The 26,454-nt window shown below is 43.8% G+C and overlaps 2 protein-coding genes across 2 annotated transcripts in view; both read right to left on the bottom strand.

Moving 5' to 3' along the window:
* SPRING1 (SREBF pathway regulator in golgi 1) overlaps positions 1-26,454 on the bottom strand; it is a 268,478-nt gene that overhangs the window by 16,315 nt on the left and 225,709 nt on the right. The gene's annotated exons all lie outside the window — the stretch shown is intronic.
* MED13L (mediator complex subunit 13L) overlaps positions 1-26,454 on the bottom strand; it is a 164,112-nt gene that overhangs the window by 20,297 nt on the left and 117,361 nt on the right. The window contains exons 9-22 of the mRNA XM_081892192.1: positions 26,255-26,359; positions 24,432-25,157; positions 18,788-19,010; positions 18,136-18,241; positions 17,466-17,590; positions 16,640-16,739; positions 13,532-13,752; positions 12,462-12,667; positions 8,431-9,377; positions 6,018-6,197; positions 5,424-5,647; positions 3,278-3,470; positions 1,446-1,896; positions 307-526 (exon numbers count right to left, since the gene is read on the bottom strand). Coding sequence (XP_081748318.1) covers positions 307-526; positions 1,446-1,896; positions 3,278-3,470; positions 5,424-5,647; positions 6,018-6,197; positions 8,431-9,377; positions 12,462-12,667; positions 13,532-13,752; positions 16,640-16,739; positions 17,466-17,590; positions 18,136-18,241; positions 18,788-19,010; positions 24,432-25,157; positions 26,255-26,359 — 4,027 coding nt within the window. The remainder of the gene's footprint in view (positions 1-306; positions 527-1,445; positions 1,897-3,277; positions 3,471-5,423; positions 5,648-6,017; positions 6,198-8,430; positions 9,378-12,461; positions 12,668-13,531; positions 13,753-16,639; positions 16,740-17,465; positions 17,591-18,135; positions 18,242-18,787; positions 19,011-24,431; positions 25,158-26,254; positions 26,360-26,454) is intronic.

Raw genomic sequence — 26,454 nt, 5'->3', positions numbered from 1 at the left:
TTATCACCCTCCTTGCTTCCAAAGATCAGAAGGAGAGGCCCTTCTCTGTGTCCCCTCTGAGTGTGGAGGCACTGTTGAGGATGACTAGGAATAGAGCTTCTGTGGTTGCACCAATACTGTGGAATATCTTGCCCCATAAAGCACAGATAGCCCCCTCTCTGGCTGTCTTTTGCAGACCAATGAAAACGTTTTTTGCCTGCTGAGGTCATTTTTACTTGTGATCTCTGCTGCCGAGGTTGCTTTTAAATGGGTTTTAGTGGCTAGAAGGGCCCAATATAAAAATTTCTATATAAACAGATAAGTTACCTGGAGAATGAAAGAATTCCTCATATGTTCAGGCAAGTTGTCCAGCATCTCTGTATAACACCGCATCAAGCTCAAGAGCCAGAAGTTGGCAGAGGTGGATTCCTCCTCGGCAGTGTAGGTGAAAGGATCCACCATGTAGATGACGACAGCCGGAGGGTAGGCGTGGCTATCTGCCGACTCGGGTTCCGTTGGAATTCCTATCCTCTCCCTCTCTGCAGAACTAGAAAAGAACAGGGTGTTTAGTGCTGGTTTACAACATCTTCAGTAAAGAGTTACAGATAGGTAGCCGTGTTGGTCTGCCATAGTCAAAACAAAACAAAAATCCTTCCAGTAGCACCTTAAAGACCAACTAAGTTAGTTCTTGGTATGAGCTTTCGTGTGCATGCACACTTCTTCTTCAGAAGAAGAAGGTATCTGAAGAAGTGTGCATGCACACGAAAGCTCATACCAAGAACTAACTTAGTTGGTCTTTAAGGTGCTACTGGAAGGATTTTTTTTGTTTTTTCAGTAAAGAGATTACACACGTGGGGGGCTATGGAAAAGAGGCATAGGGGGAAAGGAAGGGGGAACAGCCTGAGAAAAGAGGCTTGCTCCAAAGGCACAGAAAAAGTGAATTATTAAGAGACAGAAGCTTACTGCTACGAGGTTACCTTGGGCTATCCCAAAGCCTAAGCGTTGGTTGCAGCAGAACACAGGCTTAGCTGTGGTTCCTGCAAAGGAGGGAGTTGGGACTAAATGACCCTTCCAATTCAATGATTCTACACAGAGTTATGCCTCCTTAAACCCTCTAACAAGGAGTTCTCAGGATGAATATTTTAGTTTGGGGCAATCCCATCCATGTTGACGTATTCTGATTTGGTTTAACAGTGCTACTCTTGCGTTTGAATTTATACGTTCCATCTGCCTTGGGACCTTTGGGTGACAGGATTTGGACTAGAAATGTCGGAAAGCAACCCAGCTGAAATCAATTGGCTTTAGCAGTCTTAATGCTGCGTTCAAGATTGTGAGCAGAGCGTCAACAGCAACAAAAACCACCAGTCATCGTATAGTATGTAGGGGATAAACTACAGAACACCAGGCATACAAATGTAGAGAAACAGAGCTAAAAACCCTCTGCTGGGAATGCTCATTGGACCTACCTTTCCTGTCCTTCTTGCTGCTGTTGAGATGAATTATGCCCTGTGTCTGCATCTCCTCCGGAGACTGTGCTTCCTTGGGGTCTCTCCGTAGAATTTACACCTAGAATTGGGTTTTGACCTTGAGGTAGGCCACCGCTGAACCCTGAAGAGGAGGTAGTGCTTGTCTGGTTAATACTGGGCACTGAGGAGGATGCTGACAGCTGTGGCACTGTGGATCCAGAGGTTGAACTGTTGCCTCCTGGGAGGCTCGTGGTCCCTCCGTTGGGTGTGGGGGTGAAAGAACTGCCAGTTGGGGGAGCCCCAGGCGCAGCAAGGCAGGCCGAATTGGGAGGAATCGGTGCAGAATTCCCGGATAGCGTTTGTTCCTGGCTTGGTGGCGGTGCTGGTGCTGTCTGGTGTTTAGGTGGCACCAGCAGGCTGCTGTCAAGTTGCAAAGTAGCTAAGTAAGGTGCTGAAAGAATACACAGATGCAAAGATGTTAAAAATCAGGACCGAGAAAAAGGCTGTCTGAAGGGCAAGCCTTGGCAACAGCAAGCAAAAAAAGCACCACAAAGTCTAGGCTTTCAAAACAAGAGTCAGGCAGGCAGACAGAATTATTTCCTTGATAAGGACTTTACTGACTGGGAGTCAAGTGGCACTGCAGAGTCCCTGCAGTGTGACAAGTGGGAGGAAAGGGAAATCATGAAGTTTCCTTTTTATTGCTTGTTCTGGAAGCCCAAGGAGTACAGATGTATAAATTCAATTTTGCAAAATGTCCTGGGAACCGGCTGTTTACGTTACTGACAGGTTCCGCTGGTATGTGCTTAACTGAGGATTCAGCATATGAATTCTAATCCTGGAAGTTGTTCTGGAGTTATGTTGGGAAGGACAGGCCTCATCCATTACTCAATGGACCAAATAAGGTGCTGGCACTTTTCACATACTGGTGTGCAGGATGTTCCCCACATGGGCCAGGGAATGATCGCTCCTCTTCCTCCTTCCCACACAATTTGATCAGACCTCCCTTTTGATTTGAGGTATGTATTAGTAGAAAGCTGTTTTTCCTTGCCCCCCCCCCCTTTTAGAAAGTTAACACTGTAGGCTATCCCACGTCTTGGGGATAGAGTGGAACATAAAGTTGCATGGTTCTGAACCTGTATCTTACTGAAGGAAGGAACAATGTTCCCGCATATAGTAGAGGGCTTGTCTATGACTAAGCTTAGGACAGAGTAGAGTTTCCTTAGCAGTAACAGAGAAGCAGAGAATGCTACAGCTGGGCCACATAGGAGAAAGCCATAGAATGCCAATTCTTTCCACTATATGCCCCAGAAAATATAGTGCACTAATCATAACCATTTGAGCGGATTTCGCATCCAGCAGCCAAGAAACTGACCTCATGAATCATCACATACATCAGTTTTTCAGCCAAGGCTCAACAGATTCAGAACAAAGTGTGAGCAGTAAAAGAAGTCAGGCTGGTTGGAAAAACACGATATACCTGCCAAGATTAAGCAACTACAAGAAAATCACCCCAACACAAGCCCGCGGAGAGAAGTGTAAAAATAAATAACTATTAGCCGTGAGAACTAGGCTCCATATATAAGGAGAGGTGTTACCCTCATGTCTGTTTATATGCTTCCCAGAAGCACGGGGCTGACCACCGAAGTAAAGAGGACACTGAACTAGATGGACCTTTAGAGTTCACTCCATCAAAACTGTCCTTCTGCTCTTGGCTACCTATGCAGCCTGTGGGACAGGCAGCACCATTGAGAGAATGTAAAGTGTCTGGGCTTTCAAGCTGAAGAGCCCAGCTGAAATGAATTGCCTCCAATCTACTCTGTCTCTGCACTTACCTAGGTGGTGACGACAGACTTGCGCATAAAGTTTGAGCCTGGAATGATTGTCACAGTCTTCACTGCCCCAGGGTGGGTTAAACCAGTCACTCACAAGCTCATCTGTCAGCTTCTGGGCTACAGTCTTTCCCACTTGCATGATCCCATCATGCAACACTTTACAGATTGGTTTATGTTGACCAAGTCGACACATCTGGAGACATAAAGAGGAAAACTGATTGTAGTAGTGCAATACATATTCACAAATCACAGATCTAGTTCTAGAAATCTTCAGAGGTCTGAACATGCATCCTCAATTCAACCTTTATTTTATTTTTTTTAAAAATGGGATACTCCTACAGGTAAAGCATAAATGAAACAAAAAGTCTATCTCTCACTTTATTTCAACTGGCTCACAATTAAGCCTAAAGGACAGAAAATAAGAATCCAAGTTTGCCCAAGTGCAATTTATTTCAATGCCAGTGTGCTTATCTGCCATGACTTTCAGTGGAACTCAAGCACTCTGAGCTCTCTCAGGATATCACACTAAAACAATGAGCAATTGCAACAGAAGCTTTCCTGCTCCACAATGTTTGCAATTGTGGAAACTGAAATAGTCTTTGTTTCTGTTACCCACCCTGACTTGTTGCTTAAGCATTACTGCATCCTAGTGGATAATTGAAGCATTACTGCTGTCTTGGACTGGAAATAATAAAAAAATAGGAGGGTGCCTCTGAGAATAAACAGAAAATTGAATGGACTGGCAATGCTATACAATAACAGGGCTTTCCAAAAATAAAATAAAACCAACACGAGAAATTGCATATAATCCAAATGTGCCAATTTTTCAAAGAACTGTAGATATTTTTCCTTACCTCATGATCCCCCTGGTGTGCTAGGCTAAGAAAAAGGTTTGTATACTCCAAAGAACACCCCCACACCCCCGGACATGACACTAATTTTCTGCTTCTTTGAGAATCTGCTGAATCAGAATCAGAAGAATCTTTATTTGCATCAGCTACTAGCCATAGCAATAAAATAAAAAGAAGTGTACTGAAGATAGAGGCAAAAACTTAACTATACAAAATACATCAATAATGAAATAATAAATCTTATTCTAATTGTCCATGCTAAAATTGCAGTTTTTGCCGTCACCTGGTTATTTTTAAGAGAGACTCTGGTGCTTTAAAGCAGACTTTGCCAACCTGCTGCCCTCTGGGTGTTTTTAATCTACAACTCCTCTGAGCAGGGCCATAAATGGGGAGGGGGGGAGGTGGGCCCCCGCCAGGGGCACAAGCAAGGGGGAGACACAAAAACGGCTTTAGAATATGTTCATAAATATGTCTATAAACAGAAATATTAATTATTGCCTCATAAGAAAATGTTTTAGATAGAGGGTGAATTGAATGGGGGGGGCGGGTTGGAGGAGAGGGAGAGAAGAGTGAATTTGTCAGTGGCTAGGGGGCGCAATGTGGACAGTTCTGCCAGGGCACAAGATTGCCTAGCTACGGCTCTGCCCATGAGCCTCAGCACGTTTCTGCTAGCTAGAGTTGATGGGAGTCACAAACTAAAACTGGTCAAAAGGGACCAGGTTGGCAAAGGCTAGGTAAAGGGACCCCTGAACATTAGGTCCAGTCGTGGCCGACTCTGGAGTTGCGGCGCTCATCTCGCTTTATTGGCCAAGGGAGCCGGCGTACAGCTTTTGGGTTATGTGGCCAGCATAACTAAGCCGCTTCTTGCAAACCAGAGCAGCGCACGGAAACGCTGTTTACCTTCCCGCCGGAGTGGTACCTATTTATCTACTTGCACTTTGACGTGCTTTCAAACTGGTAGGTTGGCAGGAGCAGGGACTGAGCAACGGGAGGTCACCCCGTCGCAGGGATTCGAACCGCTGATCTTCTGATCAGCAAGTCCTAGGGTCTGTAGTTTAAACCACAGCGCCACCCACGTCCCAATTATTGCCTTTAGCCCTCCCATGCTGCTCTAGCTATGCCATTTTTCCAATAATAGATGCTGATGGTGTAATCTGTTGGGGCACAAATGAAAGACAAAAGACGAGGGCTGCTGTTTGCTATAATTTTGGTCACGGACACCTGCTTTTTTATTGGGAGGGGGGGAGGGCACCGAGTCCTAATAAACCTTACGAAACTCCCTCTTGCTCACCAACCTCATATACGGCGCTCAAGTCCCTGAAGAAAGTTTTGGCTCCATCAAGCAAGGCCTCATTTTCTGGACACACCACGATATAAGCAACATCCCGATGGCCTCCATATGGGTCCAGCAGCAGCCTCTCCCAGAATGGCAAGGAGAACGGAGAGATTGTCAGGAAGTCCTTGTCATAGCTGACCAGCAGAGTGGGGATTGGAAGAGGCTCAGGAGACTCCTCGGAACCTGAATCAACAGGGAAGGAAGTGTCAGAGGACTCAAGACACCACAGGATGAGCTTTGACAGGCTGTCCAAGACTAGCTTTCGATGCAAAAAGTACCATATGGCTCCGGACACCTTCCATGGAGCCACTTCCTCCACTGAAAGGTTACCCGAAATGCCTTGCAATCAAGCAATAAAGGTTTTGCTGCTGTGAAAACCGCAGCCAGCACAACGACTATTGGGTGTGAATGGTGCATGGAACGCAGCTGGCATGGCGCCTACTAGATAACGCACGTGGCGATGTGCATCCCACACCTGCCATTTTTAAATCTAGAAAGCAGTGGTCTCCTGCATCAGCACAAAGAAATAAAAGTATGGGTGTGTTTGCTGTACCATAGGTTCCCCGTCCTGCCATTTTATGGAACTGCTGCCAGGTGAGGGGTCCTTGGACATGCTGGATGTTTTCCCAGGTCCTGCCAGTCCGCTTCTTCTGGATGGCATCTTGGAGGAAAGGCTGGAGAGACAGGAGCATGCGTACTACGTCCTGGGAGGAGAGCATGCTGATGTCTAGAACTGAAAAACAACAACAAAGCAGCTAGACTCAAGAATACAGTGACAGGCATCCAAAATGGTTCAATTCCCTTGCTTTAAAAAATAATAATCACAGAGTATCTTACTTTTTTATCCATCAATATATTAATAGTAGTTTTAAAATTCCAAGGAAGTCTTTTTCATCTTTCTGGTGGTATCCAACACTATACTCTGATCTTGATAATGATACTTTGGTTGGTTCTCTAGAAGCCTCACCCAAAAGAAGCTCTTACAGAAGGTGCACAGAAGCCACAGTTCTGAGATGTGCATGCACAGCTTTCTGCAATTCTGCAATTTGCAAGACACTTGAAACCCTTGTGTGACTTTCAAAAAGTAGTTTGAAGTTGAAAAAGAATGAGAGCTCCACTGGGCATAGTCCCTTGTCCATATGTTAAAAGGCTCTGCAGAATATCACATGCATGACCTACATGCTTCCAGTGGCTGCCGAGTCTTGTTAAAATAAGTGGAGTTCAGTAAACAGAATACAGGCACTCAAAACATACACAGCTTAATATTGTAGAGCATCATACATTCTAAATGACATTCAATCATTTAAGTGCCATTGCTGATCGAAACAAAATGTCAACAGCCATGCATAAAAGAGAGGTTATCAGCAGGCACTGGGTAAGTACAGAAGTACAGAGAACCCACTTTAAAAGTGTTCAGAATATTGACTGACAATTGGGCCAGGGATGAAAACCAGGAGGAGGAGGGATGGAGTTTCCAGAAATGGGGGAGGACAAGACACATGGACATAAAAAAGGTATACAACATCACATCATTGTACAGGTAGGTCAACTGGGAAAGTGTTTAAAATGTCCCCAGGGATGAATGTTAGAGCTGCTAATAGAAATAAATAAATCAAGAATTTTAATGTAACTGAAATTGGCCACCAGCTTACCTGCAAAAGCAATCGCTAAACAGTCCAATGACAAGTGAAGTTGGCATAGAATGCTGACTGCTGTAGGTCAGCATCAGGGAAGGGAAGGGCAAAATGAACTGTGAAGTTAGAACCCCGAATAGAAGCACTCCACACTGCAACGTTTTGTTTCAGTGTCCTGCTTGTACAGAATAATACTGTATCATATCAGAATTTGAAATGAACAGCAGTAAAGGGCTAATGAACAAACCCAGGAAACTTCAGAAGCTTCTCATGCCAGGTCAGTATATTTGTCCATCTCACTCAGTAATGTCTACTCTGACTGGCAGCCACTCTCTATGGTCTGAGGCAACAAAGGGCCTCTGTCATTTTTCCGTTATGTGATCTTTTAAACTGGAGACGCCAAAGATTGAACCTGGGACCTTCCATATGCAAAACATGCATTTTACCTCTGAGCTACCACCTCTCTTTCTGCATTATTAAATTTTGTCTGGCCAACAAATAGGACTGTGCAGGGTGGGCAAGGGAATGAATAAAGGGGTTGAAAGGGGGTCAAAAAGTAAAATTTACAAGATCATGGGCATGTTCACCTCCATTGCCAGTGAGGAATCTCTGTATTTAATTAGATGATCTGATAATACAACAATTTTACATTTTAAGATTCCTCGTAATGGCGACTGATGATTCATAAGTGTTGATTGTATATTGATATTTCTTGACTTTATTTAGTTTGCACTCCCAAGAATTTGAGGTTTGGGTTGAAGGCAAATTAAAAGCACAACAAGGAGTGATGTGCTGTGATTCCTGCATTGTGGAGGTTGGACTACATGCCCCTTTGGGTCCCTTTGAATCAGGACCAGTCTGCCCATGAGGCAAGGTGGGACAGCTGCCTCAGGGCACCAGGCTCCAGACAGCTGGGAGGGGCAGCAGATCCAGCCTCAGAGGAACGCAACACCCACTGCCACCGCCTCCTTCACTGGGTGCCCAATGCACACCTGCCACTGCGCATTCACCCGAGTGACCACTGCTGCTACTAGGCAGCAGTTGGCAAGTGCAAGACAGTGAGCACATGGTGGGTGGGCATGCAGCAGAGGTGGCAGCAATGGGGGGCGGCATTTCTGCTTTGCCGCTAGCAGCAAAATGCCCCATGCTGGCTCCGCTTCCAACTGTACAATTCTATGAGTTGGTGAACTCAGATGTTTGAGAAACCAACCCTGTAAACCACCCTTATATTGAAATGAAGTTGACAACAACAATAAAAATAAAATAATTAACCATAGACCCATTAAACCCAGAAGTGTTTTCCAAAACACCGAAAGAGAAGCAAAATCTCACCATTGCTGTGAGGCCAAGAGTGAACTGTCGCACTTCTGACTAGAGCTTCATCCACTTTCCCACCGGTGGGGTTATCCACATACTGCCTGCCTTGCTCCAGAGCGTTGAAGCACTCGATCCAGGAGTCGTTGCTCTCTGCCTGAACTCTGTCGTAACTCCAGTTTGTGTAAGAGAGCGGCTGCCTGCTAGTGGCGGACATGTAGTCCAAGCAGCTCAGGGAGGTGAAAGGCTGGGTGTGCTGATTCTGGAGGAGGAGGAGGAGGCTTACTGGGGGCTCCTGGGCTCTTTTGGACCCCTCTCCCAGCTGAGGAATCAAGGTGGTCTGACACATCATCAATCTCCTCTCTGCCACCTGGCCAATGTCTGAAGTCCTGCCAAAAATATCCAGTTCATCCTCGATGAACAGCCCAGAGTTGTACCCTAGCTTGCGGTTCATAATTGCACTGAATCCACAAGTGCACCGATACTGGTCCTCGTTCGATGAATCCGGGATATACAGCCCAACGTCGGCACCTTTGATATTCATGTTGCACGCGCAGATGCAGCAGCTGTCGAAGTTGCTGTCTTTGAAGATGTTCAGCACGGAGTCCGAAAGGATGAGTGTGACGTACAGGCTGTGGGCTTCCAGGATGGGTTGCACTGTGGCCGGCTCCACGGAATTGAGAGGCCGGGTTGTGGAAGGCGTCGAGGCTGGCGAACCTTGGTCCGTGCTGTCGTACTTGACGGATCCTTGCCCGCTGGCAGTGCCCCCGCCTCTAGGAGTCCTTGGGGTCCTGGGTGTGCGTGGCGTAGGGACAGAAAAACGAGGAGTGGCCGGGGAAGGCAATACTCCCGCCCCACTGTTGCTGGCCGGGGCAGCGCTGTTTAGCGTCACTGGAGTGCTCATCTGGGGAGTGTTCATCTGAATGTAGTCTTGATCGGCCAGACTCCCAACACTGGGGACGTTGCTAAGAGCAGATAAGGGGAAACAGGAAGAGTTATATGGCTGTGTTTATGGTTTCTTCACACAACTTTCATCTAAATGGGAAGTGGATACAGTGGTACCTCGGGTTACGGACGCTCCAGGTTACAGACTCCGCTAACCCAGAAATAGTACCTTGGGTTAAGAACTTTGCTTCAGGGTGAGAACAGAAACCGCACTGTGGCGGTGTGGCAGCAGCGGGAGGCCCCATTAGCTAAAGTGGTGCCTCAGGTTAAGAACAGTTTCAGGTTAAGAATGGATCTCCAGAACGAATTAAGTTCTTAACCCGAGGTACCACTGTACAGAGATCTGTCTTATTAAAGCCTCATCCATAGCATGCCACAAGAGATCTCGTCAACAACCAGTAAGGAGCTTTCTGATACGGCACAGGAAAGAGACTAAACAAAAAAATACACCAAGCTTTACAAATAAATGTGTTTTTTTTAAAAGCATCTACCAAGTGGCTGGAGCCAGGTCACTATTAGCAGTGCAACAGCTTGAAAGGAAAACAGAATGCTGAATAAATAAGACAGCCACGTGTGCACAAAGGAAATGCTAAACATGTATAGGAATAACAGCACTTAAAGTGCTTGCTTCTGAATATGGATCCTATATTTTAACTGATTTATACCTACTTCACCTAATCCTGGGTAAATTTCATAAGCTGTTGAAATTCAGATCTCTGCTTGCAAACTAGCCTTTGGGTTTGCTGTCTGCTTGTGCCATAACTGGAAGAGGCCAACACTTGTATCCACATTATTCAAAACTGCACAATTAATTTCTCAAATTTCTATCATCAGGAAACGGCCTTCCATTTCACCGAGAAGCTACTTCCTGCCATGGAATTGCACAGTAAGGGCAACATGGATGCAGGTCTCCACAGTTGTTCCTACTTACCATTGCTAATAAAAACACTTTTCTTAAAATGTGCTCCTTATGGCAATTGCTCCCCTGATGAAGGAGTAGAAACCTGCAGATTTAAATGCTTCTACTTTCCCTCTTCAGCTAATGTGAAAGTTTAAATATTCATTTTGAACTCCCATTCTGCCAGCAATTTGAGAAGGAAATGCAGTGAAACTTGATTCTCCAGAATAATTTCCCTGTTATCTCTAATGGACTGGAGTGCCAGTCAGGGAAAATGAAATGGGGAAGGGGAGGGGAACAGCCTACAGGTTTAGAAAGAAGCTGAAGCGCAGCGAGTGCCTCTGAGAAGCAACAAAAGGTGACCAAGAAATCTTGATTAGCAATCACCTCTTTCGCAGAAGCCTGCAGTAACAGTCATTGCTCTAATTGGATTACACTGGAAATAAAAGATTTTTATCCCAATAAATACCTGCAATTAATAATCAGCTCAGGCCTTGGGAAGTAGTTACCATTACAGGGGAAAAAAGAAATTAAATTGCTGCCTAGCTGGTGTCAAGAGCTTCACATTTCCCCTTTCTTTTCCTTTTTTTGCAATTCCTCAGAGAACACCGAAGAACCTTTGAAGAAAGTGATTGATATAAAGGACTGATATAAAGATACTAGCTGCTTCCCCTCTAAAAATTGACTGCGAATGGGAGAGCTTTACATTGCATGTTCCATTTTTAAGGGGTTTCATACATTTTATGGTTTCCATGCTTGCTGTGTTTCGAGATCAGCAGCTGGGCTTTGCATTTCATTGAGACTGCTAAACAGGGTTCCAATTAATTCTTAGTTGATATACTGACACTAACTTCAGAGAGGAGAGGATCAGAGCACAGCAAATGGGCTGGTTATGTTTGGACCAGGAAGAGCCAGCAAGCTGGACAAGGAAGTAAGTAATGGGAGAAAAAACCTGACTGGCATTAAGGTCAACCTCCTCTTTCTATGATGGGCGCAAGGAACCTTTGCAACTGCATTCCCTTCCAGGCAACCTTCATGCCAGTGGTGGGCAAGGTCAGCAGCAAAGGTGGGAACAGCAATGAATCTAAATTTTACCATTGTGCAATAGGCTACTTTGTATACAACGTCACACAGCCCTGTCCATTCTCCGGCCAGCCACACCAGAAGCATCATCAGAATTCAGTGACACATTCTAGCCAGGCAAAAGCATGCAAGGAGGGAGCACAGAAGGCCTGAGAAGTAGAGTGTGTGGCTGGAGAAGGTCCTAAAGGCCAGATTTGGCCCCCAGGCCCAATGTTCTCCATCCTTGATCTATGAGCTAAGAGGTGCAATGGGCACTTTATGCCAGTGTTAAGAGCTGGCTAACCCTAAGCTTGATATGATGTGAAAATAACGACTAACGTTCCCCCTCATTTGATTGTATATTAGCAGTGGGAAGGGCAGCCATCACCCTAACCATTGTTGTCAGGGTCAGAAGGGTAGCCTGCCTCTCAGGGAGCCCTGAGAGTAGCTCACTCAAGGATGCTTCCAGGAAAGAGGAACACAGCCATGACTCTCTCCCCACCCTAGGTCTCTGCATGAGTAAGATCTGTTATACACACAAGCAACTTAAAGGGAACCAGGAACCGAGTGTGGCTCAAGAGCCACAAATTAAAGGGGAGAAAGAAGACAGGGAGGGCAGAAAGCAGGAGAGATCAGCCTTAGTTCTGTGGCTGTGCTGGGGAGACAGTCTTGTGTCACTAAGCACCACTGGAGTTTGGTGTTCTGCACAGAGGTAAGCAGTGCATGCTACTCTAAGAAACAGAAGCCTGAAGAGGGAGGCCAACAAGGCTGTATAAATCCCAGTGAAGTAATTTGGGGTGTTGGATGTGCATGCATGAAGGATTTTTCAAAAGAAGTGAGAAAGCAGTTACTTCTGTCACCTGTCTCTCTTTTGCGGCTGACAGATATGGGGATTGATCTCCATGGCTACACCCATCATGGTAGTTTTTTAAATATTTGATTGATAAAAATCATGCCCAGATCATTCTTGGCAGAATTAACGGTACTTCTAAATAGCCTCCTCTCCACCTCATTACGTTCCAAGTTAATCCCAAAGGCTAAGTAAAAATCATACACGGTGGATTAACAAGGAAGTCAATGAATAGCCTGCATGACTATGCAAAAACACACAAACCCGTTTTCTCATTTCCACTGCTGTACTTACTTGTATCCATCTCTGATGAAAGCAGCTGTAGGCGGTAAAGGAAGTTGTTCGATTTTTGGAGGAATGGCCCAGGAAGGCCGATAGACACAGGTCTCTGGGATCTTCAGAGGTAGCAGGCACTGGCTGGGAAGCATCTTCAGAGGAGCAAACATGGAGGAGCCCACAAAGGGCTGAAAGGTGGAAGATTTGTGCACAAAGGAGAAATCCTACAAAACCAAGGAATTGCATGGGTTGGGACACATAAAAGAAGCATACAAATATTATTCAGGCAACTTTTCTTGCCTAAAATTATGATTAGTAGCCTTTAGGAACCTGGAAAGGTGCCAGATACTGAGTCAGACCGTTGGGTCCATGTAGCTCAGTACTGTACACAGACAGGCAGCAGCTCTTCATGGTTTCAGGTAGGGTTCTCTCCTAGCCTACCCCCTACCTGCAGATGCCACTGGATATTGAACCTGTGACCATCTACAGGCAAGGCAGATGCTCTTCCACTGAACTACATCTCTTTCCCATTTTAATCTTCAACCTTGGCAAGCAGCTCTAAATTCTTTGAAAACAGGAATCGCGGGATTTATTCAAGCTACATTCTAAATGAAGGAAAATGCACCAGAGTATCATGCTACCAGCTTTGCAACTGAGAAATGGGTGCCCACTACTTGCTTAGTACAGGTGGCAACATCAGCACCTGGCAAAGTATTATCTACCCCAAATGGCAGCAGCTCTCCAGAGTTTCAGGCAAGAGTCTTTCACGTTACTTTTACCTGATCCTTTTAATGAGAGATGCCAGAGATTTAAGTTAGAATCTTCTGCGTACAAATGCATCTTCTACCATTGAGCTACAGTTTTTCCCTGAGCTCAGCCACTGTACTTAATTCTCAAACTTTGCTGCATTGGGATGTCTGGACAAAGAATGTCTGTCTTTGTTTCGTTGGCTGCAGTACCTGCAAACCCCCAATTCATTTCCATGGTAATTCATATTCATTTTAAGGCAGAGCTGATCAACAACTTTCCTGCCCATATCTCTCCGCCCATGTTTCAGTTTTACACCACCACCTGCTTTAGCTTGATACCTTGATTTCTTCTGGTTTAGGGCTGCCTAATCCATCTTCCACTTCCATTTTAAACTCTGTGAGCTGGGTTGTAACCATGTTGACCACAGGGCTTTCCATCATTCCCAGTGTAGTCACGGTCTCCGAGTTGATGCCGTCTTTATAGCTCATCACAGGGGAGAAAGCAGGGTGTTGCTCCAAGGAAGGTGGTGTTGGAAACATCCTCTGCAGATCTGCCACGGCTAGACAAGAAAACCCATTTGTTAACACATTATATATACTTTTTTTAAAAAGCAAGCCTTCCATGATGCTCAAAGCAGACTGTCAGTTTCAGAATTAGCCTCTCTGAACTCGTATGGTAGTGGATTCAATCATTAACCTTAGCTGTGTGAAGAGACTCTTTGTTTCATCTGTCCTGAATCTTCCAACATTTAGATTATGAGAGAAGGCTATCACTACTCTGGAAATGCTCCACCATTGGTCCATATCTTTATAATCTCAAGAAGTTTATAAATCAGCAATTCATCTCAAGGTAAAACAAACTGCAGAAGCAGATCTGGGGTATCTAACTTCCTCTACTGTATTTCTTTACCTCATTCTTTTATATCAATTGTGAAACAGGATTGTGACATTTTTATTTTGTTTTATGCTATATATTTATCTTGCTTTTGGTCGATTAAGAAATAATTATTAATATTAAGAACAGGCAAGAAGTTATTCATGCTTAACAACGACGCAGCTTGCTTTGTTCTTCTCAAGGACATATCAAGGTAGAACTGTTAAAGGAAAGTGAAGTCACAGGTTGGGCAAACATTAAGGAATGCAAGTCTCCAAGTCTAGAACCAGACTAAAGTAGAGATCCTATCCATCCCTGAGTAGCGAGAGACTAGCTTGCTAGCAATATAACAAAAGGAGAAAGCAACCAAAGGAACTGCAACATAGTGTGAACAGCAGCTATGTGCATTTCCTAAACTCAGCTGAGACATGCATGCACAAAGCTGGGCTTATCAGTCACGTCCAGACCAGAGGGAACAGCCACTGATGCTACAGTGTGGTCCATGAGCCTCTCTTTGACAGGCAGTTTGTATAACATGCTAAGTATCCATCAGCAACTCTGATCAGTGCTCTCCAGCAGATTTGCCGCTGGGACATCCCTGTGGAGATTGTAAGGCACACACAGCATGCTGATGTCACCCTGCTATTCTTCTAATTGGCAACAAAATGGAGCTTAGGAAAGCACTGGTCTTGCATCCAAAAGGGAAATCCTTCAGAGAGAGACCAAAGCTTCTAGCCCATCAAAATCAGTGTGGAAGGGGAAGCAGGTTATGCTGTCTAATCGTCTGACAACCCTCTCCATCTCTTTCTCTCTCTCGTGCATGTACACTTACTTCTGATCTTTCTGAAATCTTTTACAGAAGCTGCTGCACAGAGAGAGAGAGAGAGAGAGAGAGAGAGAGAGAGAGAGAGAGAGAGAGAGAGAGAGAGAGATGAACATTGAATGGGGCAAGTCCTATCTACTTAACCCTTCCCAACCTGCTCCACACTGTGCTGTGCCATTCTTTTTGGAATTCCCCCTTTTTTTTCTTAATTAAAAAAGAAGGTGGGGGCAACTTTCTGCAATGCAGTGTCATTAAAAGAAGAAGAAAAAAATATTTAATTAAATAAACCCACAGAACTGACTGGGTATCATTATTCATTTTCATGTGTGTCATGCTTGAGAAAGCCTTGCATATTTTAAGCAGCTATAGATCTACTAAAACTGTCAAAACCCAATCTCTGTGTACTTCATACTTCTGCATTTGAGTAAATCAGCACTGCTTTTATGGGTCCATAAAACTCTCTGACTCATCCTCGTGACACCATGGTTTTTCCCCTCAATTTGTTCTCATTACCAGCTAGAGTTAATGAGATAATGTTCAAGAATGATTTGCGGCGGAATGAGAGTTCAGCTTAGAGTGGCCGTGGTATCTCTCTCTCCCTCTCTCGGAAGCGGAGGATATTGTAATTCACAGTGACATCTGTTAGTATCACACACACACACAATTCTATTTTCAAATATACATAAAACATTTCTAAAGCATATCACGTATGCGAGGGTTGCAGTAGGGAAACATCTGCGGATCTCAAAGGACAATACAACACCCTGCAGTTCCTGGCATGATGGAAAAGGAGCAGGGCATTGGGAATCCACAATCTATATTAATATATGCTGGATACAAAAAGCCCAGCGCAACCCAGATTCTTCTGACTTCACCTAAATATTTAAAGTCATGCTAAGAGACAGCAGTTTGAACACTGGCAAGCTTCATTTCTCCCTCGGTATAAATTGAATGGAGATATATAATGCAGTTTCAATTAGAAACCGTGGGCTTCTATTGCAGGCAGCAAATTCCTTATACACTTTTTTTTTAAGTGGTAGCCTTTAAATGAAGACAGCATAAATTAAAATAATTGCATTATCCTGTGACTTGTACAATCACAACTTGGGAAGGAACACTATGCTTCAATCTACCAGCTAGCAAACGAACAATGGCGTCTGGGACACCAGTACTGAAAAGACACAGCTCTTGTCAAGAGGCAGCCAAGCTGTTTATGGGAGCCAGGTGATTTGATTTTATCATGCTGGTTCTATTGGATTTGCACAGGCTGCCGTTTAGTTTCTGAGCTCAATTCAATTTCTGCTGGCTCAGCTCCACATCACTTTCATGCTGCTGGAATTTGTTGAACAGGTTGAACACTGTTAACTCATTAATCTGAGTGTATGCTGGGATGGGCTTCTTCTTTTTTAATGAATGACGCTTGGGCTGTTCTGACCTTATTACCGTATTGTTAGCCACTCTGCGTCACAACTTTGGAAAAATAAGCAGGACAGAGATTTCAGAAAATAAATGAATAAGAGGCAGCCAATACCATGGAACACAAGAGCAATTCCAACTGAGGGAAAGCGGTCCTCCTCCTGGGTCTCTAATAAGATTGGAATACCAGTGGAATCACCCTAGATAGCTCAAGATCAGCTAAGAAACTTAATACCCATTTACATAGCAATTCTTTCAAAACATGTGTGTTTTTATATGATTGGCTTGTACTTTTAATATTAGGTGAAATCCTGGAGACACACTTAACACTTACTTGGAGGATAAGGTACTGCTGTTCTGCCGTCCTTGCCCAGAGGGCGCTCTTCTGTCCCCACTGCAGGTATTTTTGATGACCGAAGGGCAGGTGAGACAGCCTAGATTTAGGATTTTTTTGAAAAGACCTCATTAAAAGCAAATAATACCTCTTTAAAACCAAACTGGCCATAACACAACTTCACAGCCTTTTCTTTTCATTCCTTTTTAAATAAAGCAATGAAGAGCACCTTTTAAATGAAAAAAAAATCATGGGGAGGGGGCGGAGAAACCTAATTTTGCATCATTCACTCATTTTTTATTTTTTGTTTTAATGGTTTTAAAAAACACCTTATGTCTGTGTGCTTTTTACAAATGAATAATTTTTTCTGTGCTGGTGTTTTCCATGAAACTGGCAGCGGAACACAGCTACCCACATCAGCACAAAGCGAAGTTTCTGGTACCGTGGGCAAAGTGAATGGAAACGGGGGGGGGGGACACCATAGAGAATAAGAATTTGGTGTATCTGCTGCATTAGACACAGACTTTGCTCTCATGCTGAAATCTTCCTTTGGGGCAAGAGGAGTGGCTGTGGCATAACATTCCATTTACCACATAGTTCACACTATGGGGAAAACTGGAGGCTTTCAAACACAGGTTGTAAGCCAATCTGTCAGGGAACCTTTTGCTGTGAACTAGATGAACCTTGGAATCCCTTCCAACTCTGCAATTTCATGAAATCAGATGGAGGAGAAATCAAGTCCCAAAATTCCCTGAGATAATATATTACTCCAAGGGCAGAATGACACCAAGAGCATGTAGCATATCTTAACACATCACACACTTACTCCAGGATCATCTTCATCTGAGTTATCGAAGAGGTTGTCTAAATCATGTAGTGAAGGGGCCAAATCTGTTACTTGTGTGAGGCTACTAGAACCAGCTCGGCCTGCGGCGTTATCTTGCCGTGTGTCTGCAGGGAGGATGGAGGGGGGGGAAGGGGGGGAAACATCAAGGATTTTAGAAGTCAGCCAGAAAGGCATTAAATCACACTCTCCAAAAACACAATTGCTGTATTCCAAAGTTTATCTTTTAAAATAATCAGTTGGAGTCCTAGCTGTATGTGGACATATTTTCAGGTGCCAAGCAACATTACAGTTGTACCTTGGTTCTCTAACTTAATCCGTTCCAGGAGTGTTCAACTCCCAAAACTGTTCAAAAACCAGGGCGCAGCTTCCAATTGGCTGCAGGAGCTTCCTGCACTCAAATGGAAGCTGCGCCGGACGTTCAGCTTCCAAAAAAAATTCACAAACTGGAACACTTACTTCTCGGCTTGCAGCATTCGGGAGCTGATTTGTTCAGGAGCCAAGCCGTTAGAGAACCAAGATACTACTATCCCCTGTTTTCTACTAATTGTTTGTGTCACAGTTCATCACTGAAGTATTACTGCCTTATGATTCTTATTAAGATGTCGAGTGGCATCTTTCACAAAGAAGGGCCCGACACATTTTTACATACCTGTTTTAGGAGCAGAACTGAAAATGGACATTGCATCTTTCCCATCTGGAATGGTGGTGGAATGGCCTGCCGCAGAAATCTCTTTAGTTGCTGTTCCATCTTCTGACTGCAAACAGAGAATTTAATCAACCACAATTTCCTTAAAAGAGTTAGAAAAGTAAAATAAATCCAGGTGAGTAGTTCTGAGCTCTTACAACCTCACACCCACTGCTTTCAATGGTGTTGCAAATAGTTCTTCCGGTAACTATGCAATAACAACCTGTCACATGGGATGTGGCTCCAAACAGCAGATATGTGGCATTTTAAAATGGCAAAAGTATTCAGAACTATTGTATTTACTCATAGGCAAACATAATCACTTACAGCTCAACTGTGTGTATGTTTGCACTGAAGCAAGTACTATTGTACTGAGTGAGTGGTAAGCCATCTGGCAGCATGCAGCCATTCAACAGAGCTTTCACTTTGGTAAGTATATGCAGGATTGCAACCTTAATCAATTAAAATTATTAGGTCTAAATCTACAAAGAAATTTTTCACCACAAGACATAGAATTTAAGACTTCAAAGGTCTGAGTTGTAGTACAACAGACAAAAATTTCCAAGCAAGAATCACGGCACTCAAAAAATATTGTGCTACTAGTTTGACAGCATACCTTATTCTTTTTCAGAGATTCTCTATCAGCTCCAAGCTTGCACTTCTTAGTGCCAGTGAAGCTGTACTTGATATCGCCATCCTGAAATGTGTAAGGATCGCTGACATCTCCCAAACATTCACCAGGTTGCTGTATTAGAGGTAAGGGGTCAAGATAATTCATTGCTGGCACTGAGGGGGTTTCTTCCAAGATTTTAAATCTTTTATTAGGTTGTGCTAAGAGCCTAAGAGAAAAGGAAACAGAAAAACAGTAAAGTCTGTTCTGCAGATTTATAGATTTTTCTTACACAAACACAGCTAATATAATTCCTCTTCTGGTTCGATATAGCTGAAACAAAATGCTTCTCTAGCAGAGCATTACAAATCTACTAGCTGACTTGTAAGCTTGCATTCTGGCCTAGCCACAGAAAGAACAGAATCTTACAGACACATCACTGAATCAAAATCTCCCCCATAACCAGAAACATTATGGTATACGTAGAGCATCTGCAGAAGTGGATACTGCTGGAGAAAATATGGCAATAATCCTCCACTTTACACCCAGTTTTAATGGTTGTTAGCTACCTTTCAGATTTCTTTGAAAATGGAAAATATGTGTTGCAATAAAACAAAGAAAGAAATGTTTGAACCCCTATTTTTGGTATTTGCTTTAGACATTATCTTGCTGTGCAGGAACAGGATGCACAAGTTTCCTGTTCTTCCTTTTCCTCTGCAAGATTGTTGTATTGGAAATATAGCTCTTACATTTCTCTCCCAGATATGTGGGGGGAGAAGTATACTTCTGACACAGTTGTGCATGATCAAGAGCATCTCATTTTTATGTGCTGTGGTGGACAACATTTCCCCCCCACCAAGGGCTACATTTTCTGGGAGTCAATTGGGGGGAGGGCAGGAGGGCATGCCAGTGGTAGGTGGGGCCAAAGCCAGCAGTGGCCAGAGCCACCGCTTTTCTCTCCTCCTCCTTCCTGCCTAGTGTAGGTTGGTGGAGTAGAAAGAGCTTGCTCTTGACACAAGTCTGAACTGATCTATCTCAGGGGGCTTCTGAAATTAAGGATGAGAGCCACATGCGACCTTAGGGCTGCAGGCTGTCCACCCCTGTCATATGGAACATGTGGCCTGAGAGCACTTTTCTGTCCTCCAAGCCTGGTCTCACATGAAGAGCTCACTTTAGGACTTTGATCTAGCCATCACTGAGACGTGTGAAAAATTCAGAAATATTTTTGGAGATGTTCAATTGCATGCAGGTTTCATTCATCCCTATCTTCCATACACCAAGCCAAAAGTTCAATTAGCTCTGTCACAGTCAAAATAACAAGAACTTATAACAACTGTAAAAGGCTCAAGGTGTCTGAGACATGACCATAGGGCTGTCCTTCCACACTGGCCATAATGATAGGGTAAGGCTCATTTCCAAACAGAATTCAGCCTGCAAAACCCTAGGCTCTGATTTAAGCACAGTATTTCTGGAATGGATCTGGTACCTACTGCATTCTTCATCTGTTCTAAACATACCTAGAGATCACTGGCCACTTGTTGGGCTCGAGTTTTGCAGGCACATAAGGGGAAGAGGGGGGAAAGTTCTCATGTTAATGAGGAAATGCCCAAAGCCTCACTTTATATGCACTCTGATGTAAAATGGGGCATTCTGATGTAGCATTCTGGAGGTCTCCAAACACAAATAGAAGGTACTGCTGCAGAATCAATTCTAAACTCCAAATTTCTGGGAAAGTGAAATCAATCAACTCTTTGCCAATCCTTTCTAGAGTGGAGAATTTTGTAAAAGGCAGGCTAAAGACTGGGTAGCATTTGGTATAGGTATTACAAAAACAAGCTAAAAAGCTCCTTAATGACTTTTATGAAGTGTAACTGCCACATTCTCTTGCAGTACAAATATAGCACTCCCTGCAACACTGATGCCTGTGAAAGCAAATTTGAGTATTTCTGTTCAACTCTTATGACAGCTGTGGTCATTTCTGGACCAGGATAGCTTGACCACTTCAAGACTAGATTATAGCAATATACTCTTGAGGGCTTGCACTTCGTTCTGAAACTGCAGTTAGGGCAGAATGCTGCAGCACGATTGCTGACAAGAGTAAGAATCCTACCAGCATATTACACTTCTGCTAAAAAATCTGCACTGGCTGCCAATCTGTTACCAGGCCAAGTTCTAGGTATTACTTAATAGTATATAAAGGTTTTAACAGCTTGGGACCAGCTTACTTGAGGGATTGCCTTGCCCTGGACATGCCTACCCAACCGCTTTGATCTGCAGAACTTCCAGTTTTAAAAGTGCTGTGTAGTGTACTTTCCTCATTTGCTTTGGAACTCCCTGCCTATTAATATTAGGTAAACACCCCTGTTATACTGCTTTAGATGCCTGCTAAAAACTTGACTGTGGCAGGACTATCTAGATACATAGTTTAGTTATGCATGCTTGTTTTTAACATTTGCTGATTTTATCTGTATCCTATTGATTAATTTCTATATTGTTTTATGTTCACCACTTAGGGGATTTTTTTTTTATTAAGCCATTTGCAATATTTTTCTAAATAAACAATCTCTAGGTAAAACAAAGTTAAACACAGATTTAGGCTTTGATGAGGACTGAAAGTTCTATGTAACCTCAGGAAACAGCTGGCATTTTCTTTCCATAATTCTAGATTGCTCACAACAGGGTGCACACGTATTTCCATGATCTGAGGCTGCCTTTAGCACCAGAACAGCAAGGCAAGGGAAACCAGTTGCCCACATCTAAAAAGTTTAAAACTATCCAATCTTCTCATGGACATGCAGGGACATTCACCATTTCTAGTATTTAATAGCATTTATTTAGAAGTCAAATCTAATTCTCAATAGCAGAGCCCTTTTAAAATATGTTACCTTCACTTGCTATGATATTCCTTAAGGAGTTTCTGCAATAAACTGTTCTTCTGGGGAATGGGTGGAGGGGGGTATGTTTGTGTTCCAATAGGGTAAAACATGGAGCAAACAACAAAATTGGCTTCTATGTGGCTACATGTCCAGACAGGGAATCATTTGGAACAAGAGACCATGGTTAACTGAAGTAATCAAATTATTATTGTTATTGTTATTAGCTTTATCTTGCTCAGGGCAACCCAAAACAACAACAAAACAGATGGACAAAAAACCCCACATAGATACATTAAAACCAAGAGGAACATCCCACCCACTTCTAAAGGGTCACAGAGAGTTAAAGGTTAAAGGCCTGATTATAAAGTCTTTGCCTGCCACCTAGCAAAAAGTATTAGGATACCAGATAACTGCTTTCCAGAGCAGCTCACCACATGCAGAGTCCCAAAGAAGCTTCTGAAAGGACTCACAATGTAACAGAGCCTAGCAATGATGTTGATTCACTCAAAAAGGAATCCAGTAAATCCACAGCAGCTTCTCATACTGAAGATTACAGTGAAATATTCAAGACCGAAAAACTAATCACACCACTCTCTATTGTAGGCCCCTGTCAAGTTCTTTATCACCTTGACACTCAGCTCACCATCTTCCACTTATGGCACTCCCACCTCCTTGGAGACTTCAGAATTCACACAGATACCCTATATTCTCCTTCAGAGTTCATCGCCTCTGTTGAATTGACTCTCTACTAGCAGCTATGACTGTTGTGAACTGCTCTGTCTTGGACCATTCTGCTGTGGAATTAGATGACTTGTTTTACAATTACTGTCTCTTTCAACAATGAATGCACCTTACCTCCATTGGCCCCCACTTCTCCCCTTAGATCAAGTGGTCACTACTCCAGAGCCTATGAAAATCTACCCAACCAGAAAAATGACAAGAAGATTCACATTGCTTGCTTTCTAGATTTGCTATTGAAGCATTTGTTGCTTCCTCATATAATCACTTCTTATCCTTAGGGATATCAATGTAAAGCAATTTTCTTCAGAATCCACATAATCATCTTTAATCCCAGGTTTACAGCTATTTCATTTGGCCTAACATCTACAGGGCTGCATCAGTGTGGTACTCAAGAGAACCCTTTCCCATCTTCCCCAGGTTTAAAGAACACAGTTCAATGGAGGGTTTGTAGCTCTGCAAGGGGCATCGGGGTCTCCTAACAACACTCAGTATCCTTAACAAATTATGGTTCCTGAGATTCTTTGGGGGGAAACATGTTGGGCTTTTAATAAATTGTTAGTGGCACTCCTGAGAACTCTTCTCACTTGCTTTTGCTATATTCAGGAGCAGACAAAAATCTCCTGTAACATCTAAAGGTAAAGCACCCCTGGATGGTTAAGTCCAGTCGAATTTGACTATGGGGTGAGGTGCTCATCTCGCTTTTCAGGCCGAGAGAGCAGGCGTTTGTCTGCAGACAGCTTTTCTGAGTTATGTGGCCAGCATGACTAAACCATTTCTGGCACACAGGACACCGTGATGAGTGCCATAGCACACTGTTTACCTTCCCGCCAAGCAGTACCTATTTATGTACTTGCGCTGGTATGCTTTCAAAGTGCTAGGTTGGCAGGACCTCGGATAAAGCAACAGGAACTCAACCCGTTGTCCAGATTTGAACTGCTGACCTTACGAGGCCCAACAAGCTCAGTGGTTTAGACCACAGTGCCACCCAAGTCCCTGTCTAGTTTCACCTTTAGCCACAAAACACTGGTACCAGACCTTCTGACTTTGAATATCCGTTGGTACCGTCCCAGATTTGTTTCAGGCAGTCACAATACATCACCAAAGAGGTAAAGTCTCACAGTTCTTACAGGGGTCAACAATATGGTCCTCCTTGAACATTCAACAAAAATGTTCTTATTTGCAACAGAATTACTTTGACTACACTGGACAACTTTTGAACCCAGTCACTGAAGCAGCAATCACAGTGGGAGGTATGCTGTGACTCTATACACAAAGGCACGGAAACCAATAGAAAGACAATGATATACAAATCTCACAAGTTATCCACAATAAAAGCAACTATGTCTGCTTGAAAATTGCTCTTCCCATTATTGAACGCATCCTCCCAAAACCTTGCAGGGAGGGAGAAACAAACCTCCACTTAGCCTTCCCCCACGACCCAAAGCCAATGATTTCAACTGTTTCACAAATATATATATGACTATGGCACACTTTAAAAGTAGTGATCCATGTGTAAACATTTGGTCTAATGCAAACATGGGAGCGCTCTTGTGGTATTTTACTTCTGCATAAAAATTATACAGCTCGACCAGCACATACTGCAATTCCACAACAGGAGTGGTGCCATATAAAAGCCTGTCAATGAACTTTAAAAAGTGCCTATCAAGTTTCTTCTAAAGTTATAAGCAGAAGGCATTTCCTCTCTAAAACTATGACATGGCATTTCCTATTGGCCTTTAGAGGGAGACATTAATGCACTGTACAATATAAAACTATTGCCTGCCGCTTGTTCAGCCCAGAACAGAACAGGAAACAATTTTTTCACATTTTTTTCAAGCTGTGCTTTTACTCTCCATTTTGTCTGAAAACCTAAGACCCAAAAGCTCATGTACTCATGGCTTGGGTCTTTTTCTGTACTACATGCATGCATCGTTAGCCAAGACATATAGAAGGACCACTAGCCACCAACACCCGGAGCAACCTCAAATGGCAACACCTGGGACAGACAGTAAGTCTTCCGGAAGTGTCCTTACCTTTTTAGTGCAGTGCTCTCAGGGGCAACATCCATTTTGGTGTCGTATCTCTCACACTGGAGTTCTGGCGGGCTGAAGTCTGGATCCCCAGTTGAAGGAAGAACATATCCCTGCCATTTATTTGATGACTCTTGGTTATGTATAACCCCACAATATAAAGCTGTCTCGCTGACTTCTGCCATCAGAGGAAGCCTCTGGCCCAAGAGGACTGTCCTTTCCTCTGCGCTGGCCATAGGCTGGAGCTCTAATCCATTGCTGTAGAGGGCTGGATTTACAGGAACAGATGGAGGGTCCAAACTGTCTGCTTCCTGCCCCCTTGGCTGGGGGCTAAGTGTGGGAGGCAGAGGGGATGTTGGGGAATGGGGGGAATCCATAGGATTCAAATTCGTTTGTTTGCTTGGGTGCCTGGGTGGAAGAGTGAGCTGCTTTTCATATTTCCTGTTGCTAGGGGCTTCCAAAGAGGGCTCCATCCCCGCCAAGGCCAGCTTTTGTCCCGAAGGGTCCTGTTCCATGCACAGCTCTTCAGTGACAGACGGACGATGGTGAAATGGCAGCAGCGATCTTTTTTGGAGTTTTTCCGACTTCTCCTGCCTCTCTGTGGTTTTGTGCTTAGAGGCAGGAGGTGGCAAGGCAGAAGAGGATGAGGATCCTGCGCCAAACCCTGGTTGTGATATCGTTGGTGGACGACTGGAACCCACAGCACAGCGCTGCTTGAGAAGCTTATGCCTGGAGGAGAAACAGCAAGAAGAATTTACCAAGTGGACTGTAAAGAAGAGTAAAGAGGGTGAAGTGTTAAGTTTGTATGCTGATGCATCTAGATTTCTCCTCCATCTCATTTGTAAGTGGCTTTGCAACAGTAGCAGGTTATTTTGGTGATTCATCTGTTTCGGACCTGTCACTACCTTGACTTTCACACGAACTCCCCTGACAGCTAAATAAAACCAGTCGTCATGAAATACTCAAATCATGTGTAAAGCATTTTCTGGATAATCCTATGAATTTGTTCTGGAGGGGGACAAAAATATATATTTCCTCATCTCCTTAGAATGAAGACTTCTTCTACACAGTCATTCATCATGGAGACTCAAGATCGGCCCTCCACACCAAGCCAAATCTGTCGTCAGTTTTACGGGTAGTGAAAGGGGTGGTTGTCTCTAGAGAGGGTGAGAAACCTCATGCAAGTTCATGCAAAACTCCAACTATGTGCTGTGAGGCAGCAGGACTGTGGCCATCTGTCCCGTCTACCAAGCATACTTTGCTGCAACCTCTGCCCTGCCATATGTTTAAGCCATAATGTTGACCAATATGTCTAACCTACAGAGGCATGGACCTAAGAAGCCCCATCATTGGCGCCTTAAGCAAACTGACTCTATGTGGCTGCTTTTATGACAGATTATAAGGCGCTAGAGAGAGCAACCAACTTTTGTAATAAACCAACAGTTTGAAGGGGTAGGTACACACTCTGATTATAAAGATTGGTATGACTGACCAGGAAGAAAGCAGCTCAGGCATCATACAATAAAGAGTTAATAAGTCCCATCCTTTAAAACCTGGTGCTCCAATGTAAGATTTGACTCTGGCCTTAGGAAGCCAAAACAGGAATGCCTTGCCAAATCCAGTGAAACTGCCAGCTCTGGATACAGGCACTTAGCAGACTGAATGGCTTTTGGGGTGATCCCACAATTTTGTTAAGCAGAAGCTAAGCATGTGCTTGTCTGGCACAACCTTTAAACAGAGACACACACACACACACACACACACACGTGTATTCATGACAGAAACCACCCCTAATAATCTTGATAATTATTCTCTTATGCACTGACCTGGAGCAAGAACAGCACACTCTTTGGACTGGATCAACAAAATCCCAAGTAACACAGCTTCTGGGGGCCTCTTCCTCCACGTTAGTAGCAGTAATTTGACTCCTCCTGATACACAAAGAAATAATTATTTAGAAATAAGTCAGCAGTCACCACGGTAGCAGAATTCAATTTGTGATCTTATAAGCTACAGAAAAAGAATG

This window comes from Podarcis melisellensis (genome assembly GCF_964234715.1).
Source record: "Podarcis melisellensis genome assembly, chromosome: 16".
NCBI lineage: Eukaryota > Metazoa > Chordata > Lepidosauria > Squamata > Lacertidae > Podarcis > Podarcis melisellensis.
Note: the sequence above shows the minus strand (reverse complement) of the source record. Positions and strands in the feature narration are given on the sequence as shown.